At 37.6% G+C, this 27,575-nt stretch overlaps 1 protein-coding gene across 1 annotated transcript; it reads right to left on the reverse strand.

Annotated features, from left to right (window-relative positions):
* On the reverse strand, positions 1–27,219 carry ppp5c (protein phosphatase 5, catalytic subunit). Its single transcript, XM_056271023.1, has 14 exons — positions 27,073–27,219; positions 18,399–18,640; positions 15,061–15,208; positions 14,399–14,520; positions 10,257–10,322; positions 10,013–10,111; positions 9,497–9,602; positions 9,245–9,387; positions 9,051–9,138; positions 6,170–6,210; positions 5,906–6,084; positions 2,625–2,706; positions 1,005–1,498; positions 1–966 (listed from the first exon to the last, which is right to left on the reverse strand). The coding sequence occupies exons 1-13, from the start codon at positions 27,161–27,163 to the stop codon at positions 1,436–1,438; spliced, it is 1,470 nt and encodes a 489-aa protein (XP_056126998.1). The 5' UTR covers positions 27,164–27,219; the 3' UTR covers positions 1–966; positions 1,005–1,435.
* Positions 27,220–27,575: the final 356 nt, after the last annotated feature.

Below are 27,575 nucleotides of genomic sequence, written 5' to 3' on the forward strand. Positions count from 1 at the left end.
TTTTTTGTCCGTATTTCAATTTTTATTCAAAACATACTGCCAGACATGTTGCCTGTTGTGCAATATTGAAACATAAAACGACACATTTTCCCCATTCAGTCCCCGTTAAATTAATGAAACGCTCCTTTTCTTATCAGCCGCAGCCAATGCTGATAATGGCAACCTGTGTCACTACTGGTGCAACTCATGTCTAAACTAAAACACAAATATCGTTCACAAAAAAAGGTATGACCAGATTCTGTATTATTGGACTGGCGTTTTTTATTCAATAGCTTCTTTTTTCCAAACATACACAGAAATCTCAATGATACAGTATATATATATACACACATGTTGGTGTATATAACGATATTCTCTAAAAAGTCAAGGGCATGGGACATGGCTGCTGTGCGCTTAAAGAGAGGAAGGTAGGTTTCTGCTGTATTATTTTGAGTCCACACAAAGGGTTCAGGATCTGCTAGACAAACAGTGGAAGGTACAAGGGTAAAGAAGATCTCCAGTGCATTTCAGTCGAGCATGTTGGGAGAAAGAACATGTGGGAGCTGCCTACATAGTGGAGAACACCAAACAGTTACTGAGCTTCACAATGCTGCATTTTTGCCCTTTCTGCAAGAGAGTGTGTGAAGAAAACTACTGGAGTTACACAGTACCTAAACTCGTTTTGTAATGTTTATTTGACAGATTAGACAGATGCCCTGGGTCAGGTTTCCTGACGGAGCTTATTATAAAAAGTTGTGTTTTTTTTATTATGCTTTTTAATGGTTTTTGATAGATACATACAACACATTAACTGCTACACAAATGAAATGACACACTGTTCTCCCTCCCAACAGAACTTCACTAACATGAAATAACATGGGGGGTTGTGACGTATTCATGGGGGCAAAATATTAAAATAAAGGCCCTATGTAGAAACACACCTTTGGGTAAAAGCGCTGATCAGGTTTTATGCCTCTGGTTCTCATACTAATATGGTCACAGGAGCAGAAAGTCTGCATCAGCACTCTTACTGTGGGATGCATTGTATACATTTGCCCATTCTTTGGTACAATTCAGCTCCATTACCATAGAGCAACATCCAATTCAAACTATGCGGCTCTACATGTCATGAACTGATACATAAATGACAAGGGAGCGGGGGCATTTGGGGGGGGAGGGGTTGGTCTTTTGGGGAGCATCATCCCAAGAATGACATCCATTAATGAGCAAATTACATTCCTATTTCCTTTTGAAAGTCAAGGCATCGCCAATGTATGACTCAGTGATTTCTCCCCTATGTAACTACAGGTATGACGAGCACTGTAAAAGTGTGTGTGTGTCCGCAAGGAAGAAGCTGTTTGTTTGAAACAGAGATGAGAAGAATGTGAGAGTGGATTTAGAGGGATTGGTGTGGACTTCAGACCACAGCAGCTGCTGTGTGATAAATGGAAAACCTCTACATCATACCCATCTGCATCAGAGAGTTAGCATATGCCATCGGCTTGACGTTTGGATGAGGCTGAGGAAAAGGAAAAAAATAATGTTCATAGACTACATGTATAACTGCAACACATATTTTTTTCTAATTATACTAGTTTGCAAAGCCACATAATAATAATAATAAACGTAAAAAATGAGAGGCTCGATGCACCAATAGGAAAATCCTTAGGAAAATTCCGGTAGCGCTTCCTTTTACAGTCCTGTTACCTATGTACATACTATGTACTTATTATAGTAATTACAATTACTGGGTAATAACTAGATACTAACCCTGAACCTACCCCTAAACCTACCCCTAACCCATGTACTTACCTTATATTAGCCAATACTTTCTAGGTAAGTACACTGTAAGTACACGTAAGTACTGTACTGTAAAAGGAAGCGTTACCAAAATTCCTACCAATAGGAAAAAGTAGGGGCCAGATTTACGAAACAAGGCAAATTAGCGTGGGAGAGCGCAAAACCATAACACACCGATGGGAATGTGGAAAGTTCTGCACGTGACCTACTCACATCACGCAAATTAAAGAACACCGACACCGCCAGATCATTTCCGTTATGACCAATGTAATCTAGTTTAAGACAAGCTTTTTTGGGAGGTAAATAATGGCACAAAAACAAGTACATTGACGAGCGCAAACCTTAGTAAATCACCTTGTGTGATTCATTTAAATACTCTCCTCATATAAATTTTGGGTCTGAAAGGGAAACTCCTACAAATGCATCTGCAATAAGGTCAGCCGCAAAAATAACCCTGTCCATGCCTTTTCAGCGCTCATTTTTCACTTAAAGATGCGCAGTCATTAGTAATCCTGACAGTAGTTTTTTAACGCCAAACGAGGGTTAGTGCTGCCGCAAGCTGTTAGTAAATCTGGCCCTAGATATTTCGGACACACTAGTGGAAAAAAATATATAATTTTAAATGACACTTTTCTGAAACAATTCTATGAATTCTATTAATATTATAATACATTTGCAGTGATTGCAATAAATGCCATGTATGGCATTTTTGGATAAACATTTTCCTAATCTTGTTGCATCCCTACCAATAATCTTGAGAGGTCACTTATTTGTAAGTCGCTTGGTATAAAAGCGTCTTCAAAATGAATGAATGTAAATATGTGTAAAAATGTAATTCCACTGACCACAGCAATAAACTGGTGGAACTCTGGAGTGAGGTCTGATCCCCTGAGATGAATGTAAGCTCCTTTATTTCCCATCTGGTCACTGAGAGCAAAAAAAAGAAGCACACAGAAAAGAAAAAGTCATGGAGATATACACACAATTTGTAACTGATGGAAAAGGAGTCTGTAGTATGGGGTTCAAACAGGGCCTAAAACTAACTTTTTTCCACACCTGCCAATGGCCAGTGACTTGAGAACATTTGTCCCTCACTATAAATATATTTTACCTTCCATTAAACCCTTATTTATCTTTATTAAAGTCATAAAAGTTATTCAGTCAAGAGCCATGCATAATTGTTCTTTGTTTTTTGTTGTGTGATTAGCATTAAAAACACAGACAGCAGCAGGAATATTAGGCTGCTGTCACTTTAAGAGCTGCACGGATCCGATATACTGTTACACATGCGTTTAATTTCTCAACTGCGCTGAGACACGGATATCTGGGAGTGCGCTTCAAATGTTTGCGCACAGAAAACTTCCCACACAGAGCATCGTCCACGTTCGTGTTCTCACAATTTAGCATTTGGCGCTTGGCGAGTGTAAATTGTAGGCCCTGTGTTCAAACATTTAATTCTGACTTGACCATGACATGTTTGCGTACCAAATGTTTAAAAATAGCATACAGACATTTGGGAGCCCCAGCTACCGGAGATGATTATGTCTCTTTATCAGCTGTGTGCACAAACTTAGCGCAAAAAACAACTGAAACTGAAATTGGAAACACAGTCATCCTCAGAGAAAGGGATAAACACTATATTCTCTCACGAGTGCTGATTCTGCTATGCGATTCTGTGATTCTAGTCGTTTAGTCTAATATTAAGAGCCAGCCGTAGTTCTATTTCTTTTAAGATTGAATAAAAAAAAAGTACAATTCACATGTTTACATTACATTTAACTTTGATTTACCTAAATATTTTCAAAGAGATACTTGTTCTCTATTTTTCTGCACTTTGTGTGCAGAAAATCAGGAGATCAGAGATAATATACAGGAGATCAGTAAGATAATATACATTTTATATTTGTATTTATGTGTTTAAAGACTGTCTAGTAAAGGTCACAGACTGTTTAAAAAGTGCAATCCACTTGTTTACAAATGTTTATTACAGTGACTTTGAATTATCTAAATACTGAGTGTGGTAAAGCCTGTAATCTGCACTTTAGTTTGTGTGATTTGTTACTGACTTTCATATTAATGTTTACACCAGGCTTATTTGTCAGTACTTTATGTTGTCATAATAATTATTACATGTTTACAAGGCTGAAGTTCAACAAATCAGTCAATATACTACTGTGATTGAAGTAGTTAAATAAAAATATGTCATTCATATCAATTTCATCACCTAATTTCATCATAATATATAGGCCTGGCATACAGGAAAGCACAGTTTATGTTTAATTTATCTAATATTATGTTGGCCATACTATACAATGATTTATTGCTTATCTTTGTTGAACAATACAGAAGATAAAGAGCTAAAAAAAAAACGGAATTAGATTATTTTCTAAAATCGTTCAGCCCTAATTCACATTATTTTATTTTATTCTAATGAAACAGCCGCAAGTGCTGAATTACTACTCATGTCACTTTATTTGACCAATTAAAATTGTGGTGTAACGCAGCGCTGTTTTACTTGGTCAAAAAAACAATCATATTAAAAATACATTTGAGTGTGTTGAAAGTTGTGTTATAACGTTACTCTGTGTTCGCTCGACGGCTGCTGTGAGACACTTGTTGAACATCGCAGTAAACTAGATCGATTTTAGAATATCACATTAATAAAAGCTGGATGACCCGTGTTGCAAAATGACATGCAATTAATTTTAAAACATTCTATGGTGGAGAAAAAGGCTATATTACTGTAACGACAAATAAAGCTCTTTCTGATTATGCTATGATAGCCACTTGACACAATAGTGTTGTCTCAGAGACATGGTACAACTATGATACTCTATATATAACTATATAACAATGGTTATTTTTCTGTTGATAAAGGTATCCAAACAGATGCTCACCTGTCTAATAAAACGCATATTAAATCATCTTTGGTGTTTCCAAGGTTTCTACATAAGTCAAACCGGAAATCGAGGGTAATGTGGATTTGGAATCGAGGGTATGTTTATCTCTGTAAAGCTGCTTTGAAACAATCTCCATTGTTAAAGGGATACTCCACTTTTTTTGGAAATAGGCTCATTTTACAACTCCCCCAGAGTTAAACTGTTCAGTTTTACCGTTTTTGAATCCATTCAGCCGATCTCCGGTTCTGGCGGTACAACTTTTAGCATAGCTTAGCATACATCATTGGAGTGGACAAGACCATTAGCATTTCTAAAGAAAAATGACCAAAGAGTTTCGATATTTTTCCTATTTAAAACTTGACTCTTCTGTAGTTACATCGTGCACTAAGACCGACGGAAAATGTAAAGTTGCGATTTTCTAGGCTGATATGGCTAGGAACTATACTCTCATTCCTGCGTAATAATCAAGAAACTTCACTGCTGTACCATGAGAGCAGCAGGCGTAATGATATGACGCAGCGCCTGAAAATAGGCCACCTTCCGTCAACACAACGGAACTATTTTCAGGCGCTGCGTCATATCATTACGCCTGCTGCTCTCATGGTACGGCAGTGAAGTTTCTTGATTATTACGCAGGAATGAGAGTATAGTTCCTAGCCATATCAGCCTAGAAAATCGCAACTTTACATTTTCCGTCGGTCTTAGTGCACGATGTAACTACAGAAGAGTTAAGTTTTAAATAGGAAAAATATCGAAACTCTTTGGTCATTTTTTTTTTAGAAATGCTAATGGTCTTGTCCACTCCAATGATGTATGCTAAGCTATGCTAAAAGTGGTACCGCCAGAACCGGAGATCGGCTGAATGGATTCAAAAACGGTAAAACTCAACAGTTTAACTCTGGGGGAGTTGTAAAATGAGCCTATTTCCAAAAAAAGTGGAGTATCCCTTTAAAAGCGCTATATAAATTAAGATGACTTGACTTGACTTGACTTGATGTCATTGACAGGCGACGCAATTATGAGTCTGGTTAAAATTGGTGTTTTCTCTAGATTTAAACATTGTTGGAAACATTTAGGACGATGCAAGTACACAAGTCCATAAAATATATACCATTGTATCTTAATCCAAAAATCTTACATATTGTGCCTTTAATATCCCCTCTGAAAATCACAATGCACTAATAAGGGCACAAATACACAATAAGGAGAGAGAGAGACGATCATACCAGTAGTTTGGCGCTGAGAACACGGTTATGCACTTCCCTGAGTGAGTGACCTCGTAACCCTCGGCTTTCACCTCATGACTGCGCACTATGTACTGCAGTTTGTTCTGCTCCAGGAAGCGCTCTGTGACATCAGGCCCAAACTGACAGCTCACACCCCGCTTACTGACGGACCGTCCGCTCTGGAAGAGAACGCACATCAGTCAAACACAGGTGAACGCGGGGACCTAAAGCCTTGGGTTAGCTGAAGGGGGAACAGGAACTAACCTGTGGCTGAGGATCTGACCACAGGAGATCACACATTGGACCTGTGTAACAGAGAGTTACAAATTACATTTTCCAATAAAAACATGCTTGGCCGTGCAACATTGATAGCACTTTGAGTGTTGTGTGTGATTGGCCAGGCCTTCTGAGTGGTCTTAGTGCAGTGTTATGTGGTTGCTAGGGTGCTCTGGATGGTTGCTAGGACATCACTATGTGGTTGTTAAAGGAGTCATAATGTAGTATTAACTTTGATACCCACGCTCTATTATAGTCATTTCATGCCCTTCTAAAAAAGAAAAATTGGAAAAAAATAAACAGAGAGCTCGTTTGACCCTTATTTCTGAATGCATTATTGTCTCGCGAGATCTGATGCGAGGTTTTGGCTGTCGTGGACGGTCATTTTAATAATGCAAATGAAGGGCGCGTTGATTGGTGGCAGGAAGGAGGGGGCTTGACACCGCAGGTAACTTCAGCATATCATTCCAAAATGAGATCATGGCGCAAGTTGTTAATGAACCCGACCTGGCCGCGACCTACGGGATTCAACCGTATATGTTTGAGCCAGACTCTGAACCAGAGCTGGAAACGGAAGAGGAACAACAGTCAATTGAAGGACGTCTACATCAACATGTCTCTGAATGGTAAAGACAATTTTTTTTACTGAGACATACATTAACATCAGTAACGAGCTAAAACGTTTTTTTGCTATTTTCTCCCACATAAGTTTAGCTTTAATTTAATGTAGATTACATTAACGAGATGTAGTCTACTTTATTTTCAGCTTACAGTGGTTATAGAGATTAACGTTTGCTATAATGTGTTGTTTTTGCCTTTTTTGACGTTGTGGTTTTTTAGATATTTAATAATTTTCATCTGCAGACATGTAACGTTATGTTTTTCTTTATGTTTATTAATTCTTGACTGTTTTTTAAATGTATCTATCCTTATCTATTATATTTACATCACATACATTAACCGCATTAGTAGTTAGCTGCTATTTACACAAAATATAGTAATAAAAACACAGTCTTACCGTTTCAAATTCAGGCAAGTCCCTGATTGTTGGAATGGCACCTTTTTCCAAACGTAGCTTCGATGCCAACTTCGCCTGATATTGCCCCAAAATTTGTAAAAGATTCTTTTGTGAAATGTTTAGCGCAGACACCTAACGTTGAGTAAGTTGAGATGGTTGTTGGAACAGCGTCATTGAAAATAAATTTCATCCACTTGTCCCTTGTAGTTTGGTCAGTTTTGGGTAAAGAAAAAACATTAGAATGTGGATTATGACAGTCAACCACAGAGCAACTCACGTGTGCACTACGTTTCTGCATCTTTCTTGACTGAATATGATGGGGAGAGGGGCAGGGCGGGCCTCCTCTGCGGTGTCCATATATGGTATATCCGGCCCCGTCTTGACGTCAAGTCGGGGGAGAAATTGAAATCTCGTATTTGAGTGCGCGTGCACGTTGGCTAGTTTAAGAACCCTGGGGTAAACAAACGCTTCACTTTTGAATATCGGCATCCCGGCCAATGTATAATCGTTAGTCAATCATAACATACATTGATTCTCATGGAAAAGTGAAAATTGCACATTATGACTCCTTTAAAGTGTTTGGGTGGTTGTTGGAAGTTCGCTGTAATATACCGTCTCTAGAATATTGTCTTTGAACTTCAATTTTTGCGGTAGCTCTGTATATCTCTATGGCATCGCTGTCCAGGAGTAATTAGCTGGTGAAGTGGATTTACTTATTGTAGAGTAAACGAAAGTCATCATGAGCATTGTAATGTTTAAAGCAGAGGTCTTAACAAATGTTAGTAGACCAGGAAGATTTTAAAATTAGCAGTTCATTCTTAAATATGTCAGATCGCAGTGAAAATACAAACTGGAAGACGGAAGACTGAAAAGTGGCGGGGCTACATAAGGTCTATAGAGTGAAATGTAAGTATTTACTCCTAATAACCATTAACAACTCATTTACTACTGGTTTAAAAATACTGTACACTAAGCATAAAAAAAAACATTATCTAACTATTTTATGAGCTAATTAAACAATAATAATTGTGTTATAATGAATAAAGAACTCACTAATTGTATATAGCCTAGTAATATATTACCAATGTAGAGACTACAATATATAAACTATAAATTAACTACTTATTTGTGAGCACTTTACTACTGTATTCATATTATAAAATGTCACCAAATATTTTGTAATGTTGAAGTGGCACCAGTGTGACCGCTAAAAGTAAATGTAGTCACGCCGGCAGAAAAAGTCGCAGTCTGGAGCCTTGTGGCGGCTAAGGCTTTGCTAGGTCTCTAATTAAGGCCCTTTCACACCAAGGACAATAACTATAAAGATAACGATAAAGATATAGTTCTAAAGATCATTCTCAATATAAAAGAACAGCAGAGTTCACACCACCGCTGTAACGATAACGTCACAGAGAAACAATATCGTTGGAATCACTTTCACAACGATTTTATCCAGATGATGAACATCGACAGCCAATCAGAATCCATCCTCCTGTAACGAGCTCGAGCATTTAAAGCGTCAGACAAGCACGCGCTTAGAATAAACAGAACGATGTCGTCTGCTGGTGTGGACGCTAATATAGTTATCGTTCTTGGTGTGAACGGGCCTTTAGCCAGAATCAAAATACTCCACCCTCAAGTCTCCAGATTCTTCTTTCAGTGTAAATCTACAAGATTATTTTGTCGGTTTTACAGTCCACCAGAATAAAATCTTAAATCTGATCACAAGTAATATCACACCTCTCAGCAACAAGCCACCTGATTTGAGGAATCTTTGAGGTCACAAACAGTGCAGGGCCGTATAAGCTTTGACATTAACAACATTATCTTGTGATATCAGACACATCTTACCAGAGTCTGGAGGCTGCCTGTTCCTTTCTATCTTTCTAATGTCATCTAAGGTCACGCCATCCTCACTAAACAGTCCGCCATGCATCACCTGAAACACAATGCCACTGGTACTCAAATTCAAAGACAAAAATACGAAGTGTCATAAATCCGACTGCAGAATATATACTGAATCTGACGTCCGGCTTGTTTCTCACCAGCACTTTGTTATTGATGCACTGGGCGAGAGGAAGCCACTGGAAAACTTCACTGAAAAGCTGGAACATCTGGCCAGTGTACTTCGCTTTTACCTCACCCTCGAACCCATACATCTGATTCATGTTGTCCGTCTCATGGTTACCTTCACAAAACCAAAAGGAAAAATATAACATTTATCTCTCACACAAACATGTGAAATGTTTTGGGTAATTCTGCTGGTACAATACAAGGAAGCTTTGGTGTGTCCTCACCCCGAAGCAGGTGGAAGTGTTCTGGATAGAGCAGCTTGAAGCCAAAAAGTGTGAGAATGACTTCTACAGAGAAAGAGCCACGGTCCACAAAGTCACCATTGAACAGCTGAGATCCTAAAGTCAAGGCTACTGGATCTCAGTGGGGGAAATGTGTATGGCACATCAGTTCAATTCAACATTACTGTGCAATGCTTCTAAAAATGTACATTGCATACAGTTTGGCTAAACTACATTACTTGGAGGAATACATGTTGATATAATAACATAAACTATGGATCATTGGTGCCTTTCATCATCTTGCTGCTGCCAGGGTTTTATATAAGACTCAAGTCACTCGCAGCCACGTGTTCCTGTCCTTACACTGGGTAAAAGCATAACACATAAAATCATAAAACAATGCAAAGGCTAAGCTTGTACTGTGTAGCTTATTCATTTAAATCAAATTAATATAATATTGATTTTCATGAGAACAGCTCTCACACAATTAAGATTACAAACCCAAAAGGAAAAGGATACATAAGGATTAGTTGGAGATGGTAAGCTGTTCAACTCAAAGATATTTAGAAGATCATAGTACTGGCCATGCGTGTCCCCACAAATAGTCATTTTCTCTGTCTAAAAAACAAGACAGGTGAACAGTGAGAACAAGAAAATCAGTTCAATATCAAAGGGAATTACTATAATGACGACAAAAACATAAAAAGGCCATAGACTCCATTCAAGCTTGTTGTTAAGCAGAATGCTCGTCCTATTCTCTTACCTCTTTTAACGAAACTTCAACAAGACTTGGAAGTTTGGATAACAGTTCTTTAACTTGAATCAGCATCTGAAACGCAGACAGGTTCATTATGATCATGGGTCAATGACGTGACTGTTTTGTAGGATCTATTGATGTGTTCAAAAATACATTACAAATGCAATTCATAAAGACAATAACTTTAACACACACCTTCCATGAATGTGGAATGCTTGATATTGGTTCAACTGATAATCATGTTTGTCATTTGAGAAATTTATTTTTACATTTCATCAGAATTATTGCACTAGAAGCACAAATTGATAGAGATTTTACCTCATTCAGTTACCTGATTTATTACGTTTACTGTATGGTATAAATTAACACACTCTAAATTGTGTTGTTTTTTCTATAAAAAAAAAAGAGACTCCATATTGGAGCACAGAAGTTGCATAAGCACAATCGTAAAGCAATACAGTAAAGATCAATGGAGTAGCCCTGAAGCATTCTTCATACCCCTTCATTTTTGTTCACATTTTGTTGTGTTGCAATCTTGTGTTAAACTGTTTTCTTTTCTTACATAATTCATACATCAATTTACATTCCAAAACCCATAATGATAAAGCAAAGATTTGCGACAACTTTGCAAAATTGTTAAAAATGAAAAACTGAAATAATTACATTGCATTAGTATTCAGTGTTTAATTGAAGCACCTTTACAGACACGCGTCTTTGATGCACATCTGCATTTGGGGATTTTCTGCCATTCTTCTCCTCAGATCCTCTTAAAGGAGTAGTTCACTTCAGAATTAAAATGTCTTGATAATTTACTCACCCCCGCCCTACATCATCAAAGATGTTCATGTCTTTCTTTCTTCAAAAAGAAACGAAGGTTTTTGAGGAAAACATTCCAGGATTTTTCTCCATATAGTGACTTCAATGGGGTCCAACGGTCTGAAGGTCCAAATGTGAGTTTCAGTGCAGCTTCAAAGTCTCTACACGATCCCAGCCGAGGAATAAGAGTCTTATCTAGACAAACCAGTGGTCGTTTTTCAAGAAAAAAAAAAAAATATATATATATATATATATATATATACTTTTTACGCATTACGTGATTACGTAATTATTACTAGTGCAAGATGAGCATTTGTGGTTAAAAAGTATATAAATGTTTATTTATTTTATAAAATGACCTATTCCTCGGCTGGGATCGTGTCGAGACTTTGAAGCTGCACTGAAACTCACATTTGGACCTTCAGACCGTTGGACCCCATTGAAGTCACTATATGGAGAAAAATCCTGGAATGTTTTCCTCAAAAACCTTGCTTTCTTTTTGACTGAAGAAAGAAAGAAAGACAAACATCTTAGATGACGTGGCGGTGAATAAATTATCAGGAAATCTTTATTCTGAAGTGAACTACTCCTTTAAGCTCTGTCAGGTTGGATAGGGACCGTCGGCATATAGCCATTTTCAGGTTTCTCCAGAGATGTTTGATTTGGTACTGGGCTCTCACTGAGCCACTCAAAGACATTCACAGAGTTGTTCATAAAAACACTCTTGCATTGTCTTAACCCTCTGGGGACGGATTGGGCGGTACCGCCCAAAATGGCATACTTTTACAAATGTGTAATTATCTTAAAAACTATTAATGATAGAGAGCTGCGGTCTTTTTTACCGTCTTCCTCAGATTCCGCTGAAAACAGTGATACCTGGCTTTGTAAATATACACAATTCCTTGTTGCGCAATACCACTATGTAAAAGGCCAATGAAATCGATGTTGTTTGGCAGATTCCGCGAACAACAACCAATTGAAAAATTGCCGATGGAGAAATATTTTTCTTACCCAATCAGAGGAAGGTTACCGTGACCTTTCTAGCAAATCAGAGGACTCTGTGGCCTTGCAAGGGGTGGTATTATATAGTTAGGGATATGACGCAAACAGCGTTGAATGGAGAGAAGGAGAGAGAGCGAATGGAGGCTTACGGAGCAGATTATCAGAGATTTATATGAGAGAGAGAGAGACAGAACAGTTATAATATATATATTTATATACACATACATACAATTATAGCATTATGTATTGTTTTAGCACTTTTATGATGGCAAGCAGTAAACGATTTACGGTGGAACAAGCTCTGGAAAAATTACTGGAGAGTGACGAGGAGAAAGCATTGCTTAGAAAATTCTAAGCATTCCTAAGAAAAACGCCTGCGACTATTTGTAAATAAAGTTACATTTTTCATTGTTCTTTACACATTTTATTTAACAATTACACATGTCTGTCAAGCAAAGGCTTTGACAAATATATTTTTTGTTCAAAAACTGTTCACTATTTTTGTGTGATGTGTGATTTTCAGAAATAAATGAGAAAAATCTAATTTCCGTTTTTGAAATTCTCTAGTTTATAGTAAATTTTTCACTCATACTTCCTTTATAAACACATTACATGCATGCTTATGTTATCTTAGGGTCTTCTGAATCCATAGATACCAAACACATAGTGATCCATCTCCATGATATATGGTTTATAAGCCCAAATGTAAAAATAGAGAAAACGGACCAAAAAGGACTTAGTCCCCAGAGGGTTAAGGCCCAGGTGTACTTCATTTTCAGCGCTCAGCTCCATCTCACGCAAAAGCCATATGTTGCTGCGTTGAGCTTTCCTTCTATCTCAAAAATGCTTTCAGTAAGGATCCTCAGTTTTCTTTTAGCTGTTCCACAAAGTAGAACCAAAATATTTGTTGATGCTGCTTTTAGCCACTATAAACCTCTCCGCTGGAACAACCTTCAGGAGGAAGTGAGATGTGTAGAAAATATTGAGTTTTAAATCTAACTTAAAAACACAGCTTTTTAGTCTCTCTTTCTTTTAATGTCTTCTTAACACTGAACCCTCAAATCTTATAGTTGTATTATTATTGGGTTGTTCCATGTTAACTCAACCAGAGGTGACCGGCTCAAATTTTTAATTTTGACAATATTTTTCTGGTGAAAGACATACATAAATGAAGAAGAAAGCCAAAATATTAAATGTCATGCATGAATATTTACAGAGTAATATTTTGTAGAGGAGGGTCAAAATGACAATTTTCACCGAGCTTTGGAGCCAAATTACAGGGGGTAAAATGACTTTCGAAGAGATTGGTAGGTCTGTTAGTAACATCTGTTGACTTTAGCAATCTTTGTTGCATTATATGCCAACGGTGACTGTTCAAAAACAGGAAAAAGCTTTGCTTTTTAAGCAAAGCTTGACGTGGTATTAAAGATATCTTAATATCCTTTTAGATTTTGGTTCTTAAAGGTGCCGGATGTAATAATGACAGCTAGCGGTTGAAATGGGTACTGCAGTCCAAATACAAAATATTGGAGAGAGTTGTTTCCCTTTCCTCCTCGATGAGCCTTACACTAAGTTTATGAGTTGATTTATCCGCGTTTTAATCTGCGTTTTAAAATCTACCTTTAGTCATAGAGATTTTTAGATGGATGCCAAGGATTTTGACCCAGATCGCTTGCTGGCTTCCGTGGCTGTTTACGCTGTTTTCCGCCAACTGGTGCGGTGTCGAAATACTATTGGGTAAATTGCCTGTGGGCGGGATCACAGAGAACAAAACAAAACAACAGACATTCCAACTCGGAACGCAGATTTCGAAGTAGAATAATTGTAGCATTGTTTTTCTGAGAAACAAGTATGTGAACGTAGCATTTTTCCTAAATACCTGCAAACATAATATGGTATTTATATGTTTTAGTACAGTCAAAAAAATCACATGCAACACCTTTAAACTTTTCTTCTGGTATCTTAATTTTTAAGGCCCTATATTGTTAATTTCCAGAGATATATAGATTTCAATGTCGCTCCATGAGTAAATTGTACAAATTTTAAGTGCTCAAATCATATGTGGGTCAGCATACAGCTGGTATTTGTTTCTTTTAAAGAGGAGTGTCTGAAGAACAAATTATGTTGAAACATTAATATCCCTTTAGATTCTGGTTCTTAATAAACTTCTCTTTTGGAATCTTCATTTTAAAGGCCCTACATGGTTCAATCCCAGAGATATGGGGATGCCCAATGGGACTGTTCAAAATGTTGAATTTTGCCCAAAATAAATAATAGATGAATAGATATTTCAACATCTATGTATATGTGTGTACTTGAAGAGCATTCACCTGGTAAGCAAACTTTCTGTGCAGTTTCTTCTGGTCTTTGAACCAGTCCATTAACTCTTTCATGAACTTCAGTGTAACTTTCCCATCTTCAAGTTTAGGTCCAGTATAGTCATCCTCGATTGCTGGTGGGAGAGTATAAAAAAAGGTTTGAATCAGATGATTTCTAAATCTTTAAAAGTCAATGAGAAATTATATTCCTTTTAAGTCTGCAAAGAATTTTACAGTTAATTATTCATTTCTGCAACAGGTCAACAAAGAGTGTCCATCAACTAATTACTCAATAATACCATAGCACTTTTTGCTGCCTTGTCAAAACAGAACATTGTCGATAAAGATTTATAATAGCTGACACTGTATTATTAGAAATTTTTTTAAGTCACCTTCTTTAAAATAATGTACCTCAATGAAATCAGTTTTTCCATGAGAATAACATTGGCTTTCCACCCCCAAAAGATATATTTGTATGACTGACATTCAGTTGTGTGACACAATTAAGTACGGAGTAATAATAATTAACAAAAATTACGTACTATAGGGTTGAGGTTATTTCTTTGTAATCATGCATAATTTACTGTTATTACTAGTTAGTACATGTAATGTGTAACAAGGACAATGTAAAATAAAGTGATACCAAAAAATGTAATAAATCCGTAAACACTTACTCATGTTCTCGATGTCTAAGGAGTCAACTACTGATCGTTTGAGCTCGTCGCTGGCGATGGCCCGTTCAAAGGCCTTCTGTTTGACAACCTTATTGCATTCCTGGTACTTCATCTTGGCATCTTTGTCATTGGGACGAACTCTAACTACCTGAAAATGACAATGGCATGAAAAACTTTTACAACAAAAAATAAGTTATTGAACTTTTGTGTGCTGAGCTGAATGATGTTTTAAGACTAAAAATTATATTTCAAGGTTCAGTTAGGGAATTTTCCAGCAAGGCACTATTCAAAGGTATCATTTCAGTAATATGTACATACAGTGCATCCGGAAAGTATTCACAGCGCTTCACTTTTTCCACATTTTGTTGTTACAGCCTTATTCCAAAATTGATTCAATTTATTATTTTCCTCAAAATTCTACAAACAATACCTCATAATGATAACTTGAAAGAAGTTTGTTTGAAATCTTTGCAAATTTATTAAAATTGAAAAAAAAACAAATCACATGTACATAAGTATTCACAGCCTTTGCCATGACACTCAAAATTGAACTCAGATGCATCCCGTTTCCACTGATCATCCTTGAGATGTTTCTACAACTTGATTGGAGTCCACCTGTGGTAAATTCAGTTGATTGGACACGATTTGGAAAGGCCCTGATTGCCCTCGCAATAGACTGCAGGCTCATTCTCGCTCGTATCCAAGGTAAATCTTCAACACGTGTGTTTTATTGAATTAAATACATAATCATAATTGGCTAAAAGGCACGCGCAGGTCACATTTCTTCCTGAACAAGTGCGCACCTGAGTCCGAGTTGCTTTCTCACTCGCGCTACAGTTCGGGTGCAACTCCTTCAGGTGGGTTCGGTACCCCGGTGCACACCCGGGTCTACATTCAGCTTTCACATTACAAACTTTTTATTCGAACCATCCATGCCCCATTTCAAACTAAACTGCCAGTGTGAAAGCACAATGAGTGACTTTGAATGTGGCATGTTGTTGGTGCCAGACGGGCTGGTCTGAGTATTTCAGAAACTGCTGGGGCCTCATTTATAAAACTTTCCGTAGGATTTGCATCAGAAGTGGCGTACGGATGAAACATAGGACGTGCGTAGTGCGTACGCACAGAAATATTCGGATTTATAAAACCGTGCGCACGCACATCCTACACATTTTTCCCTTAATAAATCACAATCAATTCTAAATGTAGCGCAGCTTTTGCGGCTTCATGTCACGCCCATAGTTGCCCATAAATACTCCGTGAAACGCCCACAAGTTAATATTCATCGATTGCGAAATCATGGAAAACATAGAGAGGAAATCAAAAAAACGTAACTTCACTCAATGTGAAGTAGAAGTTATCGTTGGCGAGGTGGAAAAGAGGAGAAAAAATGTTGTTTGGAGGGCACAGTGTGGGCATTACTAATGCCAAAAAGGCACTTGAGTGGCAAAAGGTTGCAGGTAAATGCCGTAGCCTCACAACCTCGGACTGTGGCCGAAATAAAAAAGAAATGACAAGCTACAGATGTCGGTTATAATCTACTTGGAAATGGGAAATAGTTCAGCGCAAATGTAATTTCTTGCAGCTTTCTGAATGGTTGAGACATACGTCATATACGTTATTTTATCAAAAATAAAACAAACTAAAGGCATATGCATGAAATACCAGCATGAATATCATGATTCCGTAGCTGATAAAAACATTTTTACTATGAAAACAACTTTCCCCAGTGGACAAATAATACATCTATCTATTTATCTATCTATCTCTCCCTAATTATCTATCTATCTGACTGACTATCTAGCTATATCTGCTCCGCCAGACGGACACATTGGCGAGAATATCAGTTTTGTACATTATTTCGTTCTGTTTACCATCTTATTTATGAGGATGAATTGTATAACATGCCAATATTATTGCAGAACATATTTCACTTTTTTTTTTTTGCAAATATGTGTTAATTTGCATTTCTGTTGCAGATCGATCAAACGGGTGTTCGTGTAGGCTGTTAATTGTAATACTTGCTTTGTGACGTCTTCGTGTTATTTATGAGAGGCAGTATTGCTACACAACGGTCTACAGTTTCACACACTTTCACGTGTTTCTTCCATCTGCCGACGGTGTCGCCATTTCTCATTTCACCAGTTTTTGTGCGTACGCCTGGGTCAGAGCTTGCGTGAAGGACCGCACATTTTACCGTCAAGTTTGCTTTTTATAAATACCAATTATTGCGTAGAGAGCGACGTACGCCTTCTTTTGCGCGTACGCAACGTTTATAAATGAGGCCCCTGATCTACTGGGATTTTCACGCACAACCATCTCTAGAGTTTACAGAGAATGGTCCAGAAAAGAGAAAATATCCATTTCTGTGGGTGAAAATGCCTTGTTGATAGAAAGGCAACAGTAGCTCAAACATCCACCGAGGTCTGCAGAACACATCAAACCTTGAAGCAGATGGACTAAAGCAGCAGAAGACAAACCGGTGACACTCCTGTCAGCTGAGAACAGCAAACTGAGGCTACAGTTCACACGGGCTCACCAAAACTGGACCACAGAAGATTGGAAACCGTTGCCTGGTCTGATGAGTCTGGGTTTCTGCTGCAACATTCAGATGGTCAGGTCGGAATTTGATGTAAACAACATGAAAGCATGGATCCATCCTGCCTTGTATCAGCGGTTCAGGTATGCTGATGGTCTAATGGTGTTGAGGATATTTTATTGGCACACTTTTGGCCCCCTAGTACCAATTGAGCATCGTTTAAACGCCACAGCTGACCTGTGTATTGTTGCTGATAATGTCCATCCATTTATGACCACAGTGTACCATTTTCTGATGGCCTCTCCCAGCAGGATAACGTGGGCATGTCACAAAGCTCAAAACAACTGGTTTCTTGAGCATGACAGTGAGTTCCCTAAACTCAAATGGCCTTCACAGTCACCAGATCTCAATCCAAGAGAGCAGCTTGGGGATGTTTCCAGCACTTTGTTGAATCTATGCAACGATGAATTCTGAAAGTTCTGAAGGCACAAGCGGGACCAACCTGGCCGGTACTAGCGAGGTGTACCAAATAAAGTGGCCGGTGAGTTTATACTTAATTAATTTCGTATATGAAACGACAGGTCAACGAGACATTCATTCAGAACAGAGATGTTTTCCTCCCAACATTAACCTAGCACATAATAATCAAGAGCTAATATTGAGCTATCACATCCAAACAAAAATCATAAGTAAAATAAGAAATTGTATTTTACATAAGTCAAGTCACCTTTGTATATAGCGCTTCATAGAATATAGATGGTTTCAAAACAGAAAGTAACGAGAATATAAAGAGTCTTACCGTTTCGTAGTCTTTGAGCGCTGCTTTAAACTTGCCCAGGGCCATGTTGGAGGTGGCTCGCCGATAATAGCCCTTGATGTAGTTCTTGTCCAGCTCCAGGGCTCGGGTGGCATCCGCCAGCGCGTAGCCATAACACTCTGTGCGCAGGTACGCCAGACTCCTGTTACTGTAGTAGACGGCATTGGTCGGGTTTAGCTCCACTGCTTCTGTGTAATACTTGATGGCGTTCTCATAGTCCTTATCTGAAATAAGAGCATTAGACCATTAATGCCGCCATGACACAGAATGGATCCCTCTAAAATATGTGAGATAATCAATGGACTCGTGGATTATCTATGTTACTTAAGATGTTAACTAAGGCAAGTATCACTCAAATATGAAAATCTTTTGTCATCATATACTCACCCTCATGTCGTTCCAAACACATACAACTTTTGATTATCTTCGAAACTCAATAGTCGCAAAATGGCAGCGTGAAACAGTTTGTATGAAACGAGAGAGAGTAAGTCCAGATAACCGGATGACATAGGCCTGATTAAATAACTGTATACAAAATATTGATTTGACTGGGTTTTAATATTTTATTAGCTCACCAAACGCAAAACTTTCAAGCGGAAAAAACGTTCCTAGCAATCCTATAGCACCTTCAGTGACAAATGCCCGGATGAGCCTGTGTTATTAGTTTTTACTGGTTGTTATCGGGGAATAACATATCACTGGATGGCGCGATTGACCAATCAGAATCAAGTATTCCACAGAGCCTTGTAATAATTAATATTAACGACTTGTTCATTGAACTGTTATATAAAATCGATGTCACATTTGCAATAGTGCTGATATTAAGAAAAAATGCCCTCTTGGTCGTGTGAAGCTGCTTATGTACATAATATAAACATAAAACATTTTTGCCACAGTATGTTTCTATGTGAGTTTCTTTGTGTGTGAACTGAAAAGCATGTTTAAGCTTTTCAGTTTTCCATATTTGATGTGCTCTACATATGTGCATGGATCAATTATCTAAAAGTGATTAAAGCCTAAATTTAAACTGTACATCATATAAAGCAATTATGTCTTGACTTGGAATAAACAGCTTGTTCATTGGATCACCTTAATAATGTTTTATTAAAGCTGCAGCCTGTAGTTTTTCCTCTTTGTTGCCATCTCTGTTTGAAATCTGGAATTGCAGTCATTCGCGGAATTATCAACTTTACGTGGGTTGTAGTTCGACACGGCACAGCGCGGATGAACACAATGTTTTGAGGAGAGTGTGAGGCTGTCAGTCGCCGCGCCGGTGTGGATACTGGCATTCAGAATCACAGATTATTCTTTTTGGAAGTATGACCAACATAAGAAGTTTCACCGGAAAATGTCATCTGAACTAGTAAGAAACATCCACCTTTGTTCTGGTTCTGACATTGCAGTAAATCGCGCTGATTAAATCTAACAATCGCTTATAAGTTATCATATCACCCAAAACCGTGCAAATTATACTTTGTTCTCAAATTATTAATGTTCAACGTCAGCATTGCGTGACTACATGTAATGCCCTTTCGATATTTTCCTTGTTTTCGCATGGGTCGGTTGCAGTCTCTTTTTTTCTGTAGCCACTCCGAAGTCCGAACGAAGTCTTTTGCATTTTACAGCGGGTGAATCTGTTGTCACTGGTGATTGTCGTTTGAACCTTTCTGGATCCGCCATCAAATTGATAAGTTTAATTATATCGCTGTGAGAAAAGGCTATAAATCTCCACCTCCAACATCCTCACACTCATAGCCTTCTAGCCGAGACTCTTCTTTATGTGTACAGATGTGTGTGTACAGATGTGACGTAATGACACAAAGACATGCTCGAATTTCCCGCGGAAATCCACCAGTACCACTGGAGTTAAAAACATTATTACAAGCTTACCGTTTTGAATCAAGCTACGGCAAGCAGAGAGTTTTGAACACTGGCTGGTTATGTACTTGCTCAAAAATTATTTTGGATAATTTTTAACCCAAAAAAAGTTACGGACTGGAGCTTTAACTATTTGAATCATGAAAGTTTTTGTTACAATGGAGGCAGGGCTGGACTGGCCATCGGGCATTTTCCCGGTGGGCCGATACATCTCATACTTTAATTTATTTTTATTTTTTTGTCTGAACGGCCTATAAAACTCGCACATCGGCGGCCCATTGCGTTTAGTTTTGCTTAATTGGCGGCAGTGGGATCTTTGTGCCGGTGTAATGAATTGGACACAGTATAGGGTTTTCTTTTCTTTCTCACAGACCGGCACATGAAACGCGTAGATCAGCGGCCCATTGGTTGTTTTCTTTATTGACACTGGGCTGGTCCAATCACATCTTTAAACACCTCCCCCTTTGAGCTCTGAGTGAGCGAGCAGTGTCAGTGTGTATCTTTTAAAATAGTCAGAACGATGGAGAAGAAACGCAAGGAATGTGCAGAGAAATAGCGTGAAAAAAAAGAAACTTCAAAGGCCCTTCAAGTGTCTGATGAGGAGGATAGTGAGAAGGATAAGGAGAGAAATTAGTGAGTGCAGAGAACTGTGGTAAGCAGAACTAGGCTACTTTCAGAACACTTTAGGCTATGTAGGAACCCACCTAGTTACGCATTATTTCCACATCTGCATATTTGACGATTACGCATTTTATTAGAATTGTAATGAGACGACTTTGTAAACCATGTTTTTCGCCAAAACAAAAGATCGATGCCGTTTCCGTCAAAATAAAAGATCATGTGCTTATCTCTTTCAAGTATAGAAATTAGTACGAAACTAATTATGAAAGTTGCTTTTATTTTTCAGTGCATTTGTTTTACAACATATGGCTATACTGCCATGGGATTAATATTATAATAATAATAATAATAATAATTCATCACATTTATATAGCGCTTTTCTGGACACTCAAAGCACTTCACATAGAAGGGGGAATCCCCTCAACCACCACCAATGTGCAGCATCCACCTGGATGATGCGACGGCAGCCATATTGCGCCAGAACGCTATAACTAGTATTATGTAGTAGTGTAATGTAGACAGACACTATATCACAACTAAAAGAGTTTTGAGTTTTTCTTTGTTCAATTTGCACACTGAATATGGGTTGGAGCTCTTAATTTTTAACTCTCAAAGTGCACCAGATTGATGAATTTAACATTAAAAAGCACAACATTTTCTTATGGGGGAGCATGCCCCCGAACCCCCCTAGAGGGACAGAGGTGCACTCAACACTAGAGGTCTGCTACCCGACCCGAGCCCGACGGGTCCCGAAAGACGTGCGGGTTTCGGGTCGGGTTCGGGTTAATGTTTAATGAACAGCCTCGGGTTCGGGTCGGGTTCGGGTTTAACTAAGAAAAACTAAATAGGCTATATATAGTTTGCGTGCCGTGTGCTTTGCCTGCTTGCTGTGTTGTGGTGACCGGCACGCGAGAGAGAGAACATACGTGCGCAGATGTACAATATGTGCATACACACAGTCAGACACAGGCTCTCTCTCTCAAATATAATGATAATGATATATATATATATATAATTTTTTTAATTATTTGTTTTATTTTATCATATCATTTATATCACAAAACTGTTTTGTGCATGTGCTACCGCTCTCGCGCGCTATTTCAGTCACAATACAGACAGAGACAGCAGACTACAACAAGCAAACCATGAGTCTGATAAAGCAAAAAATTACTTGGTAAGTTTTTTCTCTTACTGCTGTGCTGCCTGCTGATAGGGCCGCTGTGCCTACATGTATTTGTTTAATATGTCAACCAATCATTAAATACAACATAGCATATTGCAAAAATGGTATTTGCTGTGAGAAACAGAATGGACCTCGGGTTCGGGCTTAATGTGTAAATGTAATTGTCGGGTCGGGTCGGGTCGGGTTAAATGATCGCGGGTACGGGCCGGGTTCGGGCTTCAGTTTAAAGCCCGTGCAGACCTCTACTCAACACAGATTTCCCCAAATCCTGTGGGAAAAATCGGTATTGCTATCCCAATGCAGCTTATAGCTTGTTTTAGGATTACTGTGGAGTATAGTTCAACTTAGTAGTTATTTCATCTGTTAACTCTTACTTACTCCTATTCACTTATTACATGGCATTAGTGGTTTTAATAGGAGTTGTTATACATATTCAAGGGCGTGCAAAGTTTGGTTGTGTTTATGATCATATGTAGTGGGCCAGTCTGGGCCAAAATGCCCGGGCCGATATTTTGTCCCAGTCCAGCTCTGAATGGAGGTACAGAAATCTCTCAGGTTTAATTAAAAATATCTGCATTTGTGTTTAGAATACGAACAAAAGTCTTATGGGTTAAAAACAACATGATGCCAAACTCAATAACAATTTTCATTTTTGCTAGGGATGTCCTGAGCCGAATTCAAGAACCAATATGGGGGCCGATTAAGCATTTTATTAACTGATCTCTATCGGCTATGCTAAGCCCGAACCTTTATATTACGTCTGCTAACATGCGATTTTGTGTAGTAGGTGACAGAAAATTAACCTTCAAGTGAGTTAGCCAACCACCATTAAAAAAAGAAGAAGCTCCAATGTGTGTGTGTGTGTGTGTGTGTGTGTGTGTGTGTGTTGTTGTTGCGTGAGAATGTTCAATTGCGTCACACACACTTTCAAGCTTCCAGGTTTAGCATATGATGTCAAAGTTTTTAATGAAATCACTTGAAAGTAATTTATTTACTGTTTATTTCTATCTGCCATCAGACACTCTGAGGCGTTGTTGACTTGTTACCATGGCGTGTTGCTATGGGCTGCGTCTTGCTTCAGACTTGACTGGCATTCTGACACTCGAGGTACAGCTTTCTAATCTAACAAAAAGTTTATATCAGTATAAACAGAGATCACGATTCCGAACAGACAACTAAACAGGGGTTCAAACAGAATGTTAATTGCTGCAGTCTACTTAAAATGTTTAATTAATCTGAAGGAATAATTCAATGACTCACACATATAAACCTAACTCGTTTCATTACTGGATGAATGAGCATTTTTTTTTAATGAATCTCTGAATGTAAGAGTCAATGAAAAACATTTTTTTTAAGTCACTTGTCACCACCTGATGACATAATGTAATGTAATTGATACAATCGTTATTTGTAGTGTCATGTTACATTCAAAAAATTGATTTACTCTATTTTGATCGGTACTGTAGACGGTATTGTAGTGTTTATATCAGAAATATAAACTTAACTTTTATCCCGGTATTCCTGTGATATGAATATTTTTAACACAGAAATAATGATACTGTGTGGTTGAAAATACTCTCTCTGGGTCAGCATCCGCACCAATGCAGATGTAAATATTCTGCTGTGATTTTGTTAAATGTTGAATAGACACGTTTAATAGGTGAATCACAACATGGGTGTTTGAATCGAGATCACACTCTTTTAACAATTAATCATGCAGATCTATTAAACACAGCATATTAGGGCTGTCACAATACCTCGATTAAATTGTCAATTAACCAACAAAGAACCGGAAGAGAATCCAATAACCACATTATTAGACCATTTTCTAAGGCTGTAAGATGTACTAAAAACATTTATAAACCATACAATAGCATTGTGCTATTGTTAATTGACAAATGCAGCGATTCAATTAAACAAATATATGCCCAGCGGGTTTAAAATATATATGCGCTTTAATTGCATACTTCTCTACATTAACTGTTATTATTTACATGCGTGAAGCACGTCTCAAACTCCATATGCTGAGAGTTTGGGTTGCTAATAATAATGTTATTCTAGGAACGCAGTGTGTGCCATTACATCAGATTTGTAAGGTAAATCATTTATAAACCTACGCCAACTACATCAACATGTTTCTAAGTATGCAAACTGTTCATCGCGACTACAAAATAAAGGTTTTAAACCCTCGCTCTGAGTTTGCATGCTTTAATGTCCACATATTCTTGTTCAAGAAATGACAGTGGCTATAAAATTTCTATCATAAAGAAGTGGCCAAATATTAAAGATTAAGTTAACATTTTAATTAAATGTTGCTTTGCCAATATTAAACGATTTGTAACAACAACAATCACCAGGACGTTGGCGCCCTCTGCAGGCATTTGTTATAATACATAACGTACATAAGATGCTTGTTTATGTTATGTATATTATGTATTTTAACAGTATTATTCTATAAAACCATGATTTCTTGCTTTTGATACTTAATTCGAACCAAAATGATTGCCTCATTGTTATTATACATGTATTTTAAATCATTTTAAAGGCTATTTTTTGCTTAGGTCTGTTTTTTACCACAAAAATTTGTCAATTACACGATTAATCGTCAAAATAATCGACCGATTACTCGATTACCAAACTAATCGTTAGTGACAGCCCTATTCTAAACCTTGATAAATAGTAGTCTTTGAGTATGTCTAAATATAGCCTGGTTCTACCAGACTCTCGTACATTTCATTTGTACAGAGAGTCTGGCACCGCTCCATTGACAATCGTTAACTTCCTTGTAGGCGGGTACTCTATTGAAGTCTAAAACTATTGGATCTGCCCAGAGTCACTCTGGATCTGCCACCAAACGCTAACGTTTGCTCGTGATGTATGTCGAATCCCGTGGGGAGGAGGGCCACAACATCATGGCCAAAACAAAACAAAGCAAAGATTGTTCATGCTCCGGCTTTAACTTCTTAATATTCGGCAGCGTTGCTACAACGGACCGAATGGCTTCGCTCGCATCTTTCTCTGCTGCCATTACTGAACTACAACTCAAAATAACGCACGACGTCATCGTTCTCAGCCACTCCCTCTGTTCGCTGATTGTCCCTACAAAAATTGATCGGAGAAAACCAAAGTCTACAGCAGAATCCCAGACGTAGTACTGAAGGAAAATGAAATTGAGCGGAAGTGCGTAGGAGGGCGCAGCCAGGCTAGTCTAAATATATATCCAAACCCACAATCTAAGAAAAGTAAGTAATTGGGTCTAAAAACAACTCGAGAATTCACAAGCCTCTTTATAGGCCTAGAGCTATACCGGCATCTAGTGTTTAAAGCATGGCACCACGCTTTTAGTTTTCGATGACACTAATCTGCTCTCAAAAATTGTTGTCTCTATTTTAACATGAAATAATACTTTAATTGAAAAAGAAATCATTATTTTCAGTGGGAAAAAAATCATAATTATTGCATAAATATTATTTACCATTACCATTAATATTAAGTGCCATTAAATTCTCTCTCTCTCTCAAAAAAAAAAAAAAAATATATATATAGGGCTGTGGCGATTACCGCAATTGTTGTCGCGATGTTGTCGGATGTTCACGGGTTTATCTTTTTATCATAAGGCTATTCCCTTCTTGTTTTACACTTCATGCATGAGTATTGAATGTTAAATAAGTTAATAATGATAACAAGGGTGAAGAATTTTTTTTTTTTTTTTACTTTTTAAGACTCTGTACCATTGTGATTTGTGCAGAGGCTCTGTAGATTTGGACTAAAAAAAACTAAAAGACAGTGAATGAGAGAGAGATCAGCTGAGAAAAGAACAAAACATTCTGCTGCAGTGTCAAACTTTTCCTAACATCAGAACAACCAACAACATAGGACATGGCCTAGTTACAGTGTTTATAAAGCAACGCTCCTTACAGCACTACAACATTCATTTCCTATTAACATTGTGGTTAGGGTTTGCTAAACACCTAAATAGTACCCTTCTGCAGTTAATACAGGCTGTATAAATATAATATATAATATGTTGAATATAATATGGTAAATTATGTGTTTAGATTTCCAAGTTAAAATGAACATATTAGAATATTTTAATGGAAAACAAGATTAAATTCAAAATATACCTATATTTTTACACATATTATTGGGGTGACTCCAAATATAAAAACAGAAAAGTCAATCTCAACAAAAAATTAAGAAAGGTTAATGTATTAAAAACTAGAGGGATCTACACCTAAAGCAAGAAATAAAATAAAGGATTGAATAAATAAGGAAATAAAATATACAAAGTGGTGTTATAAAATAATTAGAAATAAAATGTGTGAAAATTAAACATTTATTCCACGGTTTTAATTTTAATATATTTTCAAATGCTAGAAACAACCACAGTTGGACTAAAAATTAATGTTCTTCGGAAACACGCATACGATTTTTTAATAAATCTATTTAACAAAATGATGCTGATTTTTCCGGATTATATTATATGACGAGTGCAGGCAAATCTATGACATCAATGAATGAGTGACAGATTGGCTGCCATTGGCTAACGAGGGTGTCAAACTGTGTCAAACAGGTGCAATAATTTCACATCATTATAATATTTATTTGCTGTTATCAGATCATTTTCATTGTACAGTTTAGTGATGACAGTGAAACAGCATTATTACACCATCAACATCTAGCCTGACAGTTCATAGCAGGACTCAACGAAAGCATCTATTATCCAATCTCTCCTCGTCATCGATATATGTTGAGTAAATAAATCATAAGTATGATTACATAATAGTTAAGTCTGATGAGTGAGTGTTTCATGTGTCTGCCTGATTCATCATGTGTTGCTCATGCTCATCTCACACATTTCCCTACTATTAATCTCATCAGCCCTTATAAAACCGCAAACTCCGCCAACACAGCCCTATCCAGTCAATATTAATACAGTCTCTTATTTACAGTGGGTACCTGATAAGCTTTTACCTTTAAAATAGTTATTCGCCTTCTCCTTGAGTTTCTCTGCACTGGAATTCTGCTCTTCTTCCGCCATCTTCTCACTGCCGTATTCCGTCATGCTGCCATGAGAACGCGAAGAGCTGTCGCAAAAATTGCAAAAGGGTCGTAAAGCACTGTTCGTCTACTCTACCCTCTAGTCTAGAACAGTCTCTCCAGAGCAACATGAGCTTGATATGAACTATATGAACTTGTGCAAGTTATTGCCAAATTTTGTCAATTACTTTCTCCACTTTAAACAATCCAAATAAATTAAATAAATAAATACAATCAAAATACATAATAATTTATAAATTAGAAAACAAGGTGTCGTTAAATGCATTAAGTAAAAGGATAATATACCTCGAAATTAAAAACTGTTCGTTTGATCTCAGCGAAGAATAAAAGGTAAGTTGGTTAGCCATGTGGTGTCTGTGCCAATAGTAGACAATGTGTAATGTTTTGACTATGCCTGTAGAGGGCACAACAGCTTT

This window comes from Rhinichthys klamathensis, unplaced genomic scaffold (assembly GCF_029890125.1).
Source record: "Rhinichthys klamathensis goyatoka isolate OS25496 unplaced genomic scaffold, OSU_Roscu_1.1 h1tg000014l_1, whole genome shotgun sequence".
NCBI lineage: Eukaryota > Metazoa > Chordata > Actinopteri > Cypriniformes > Leuciscidae > Rhinichthys > Rhinichthys klamathensis.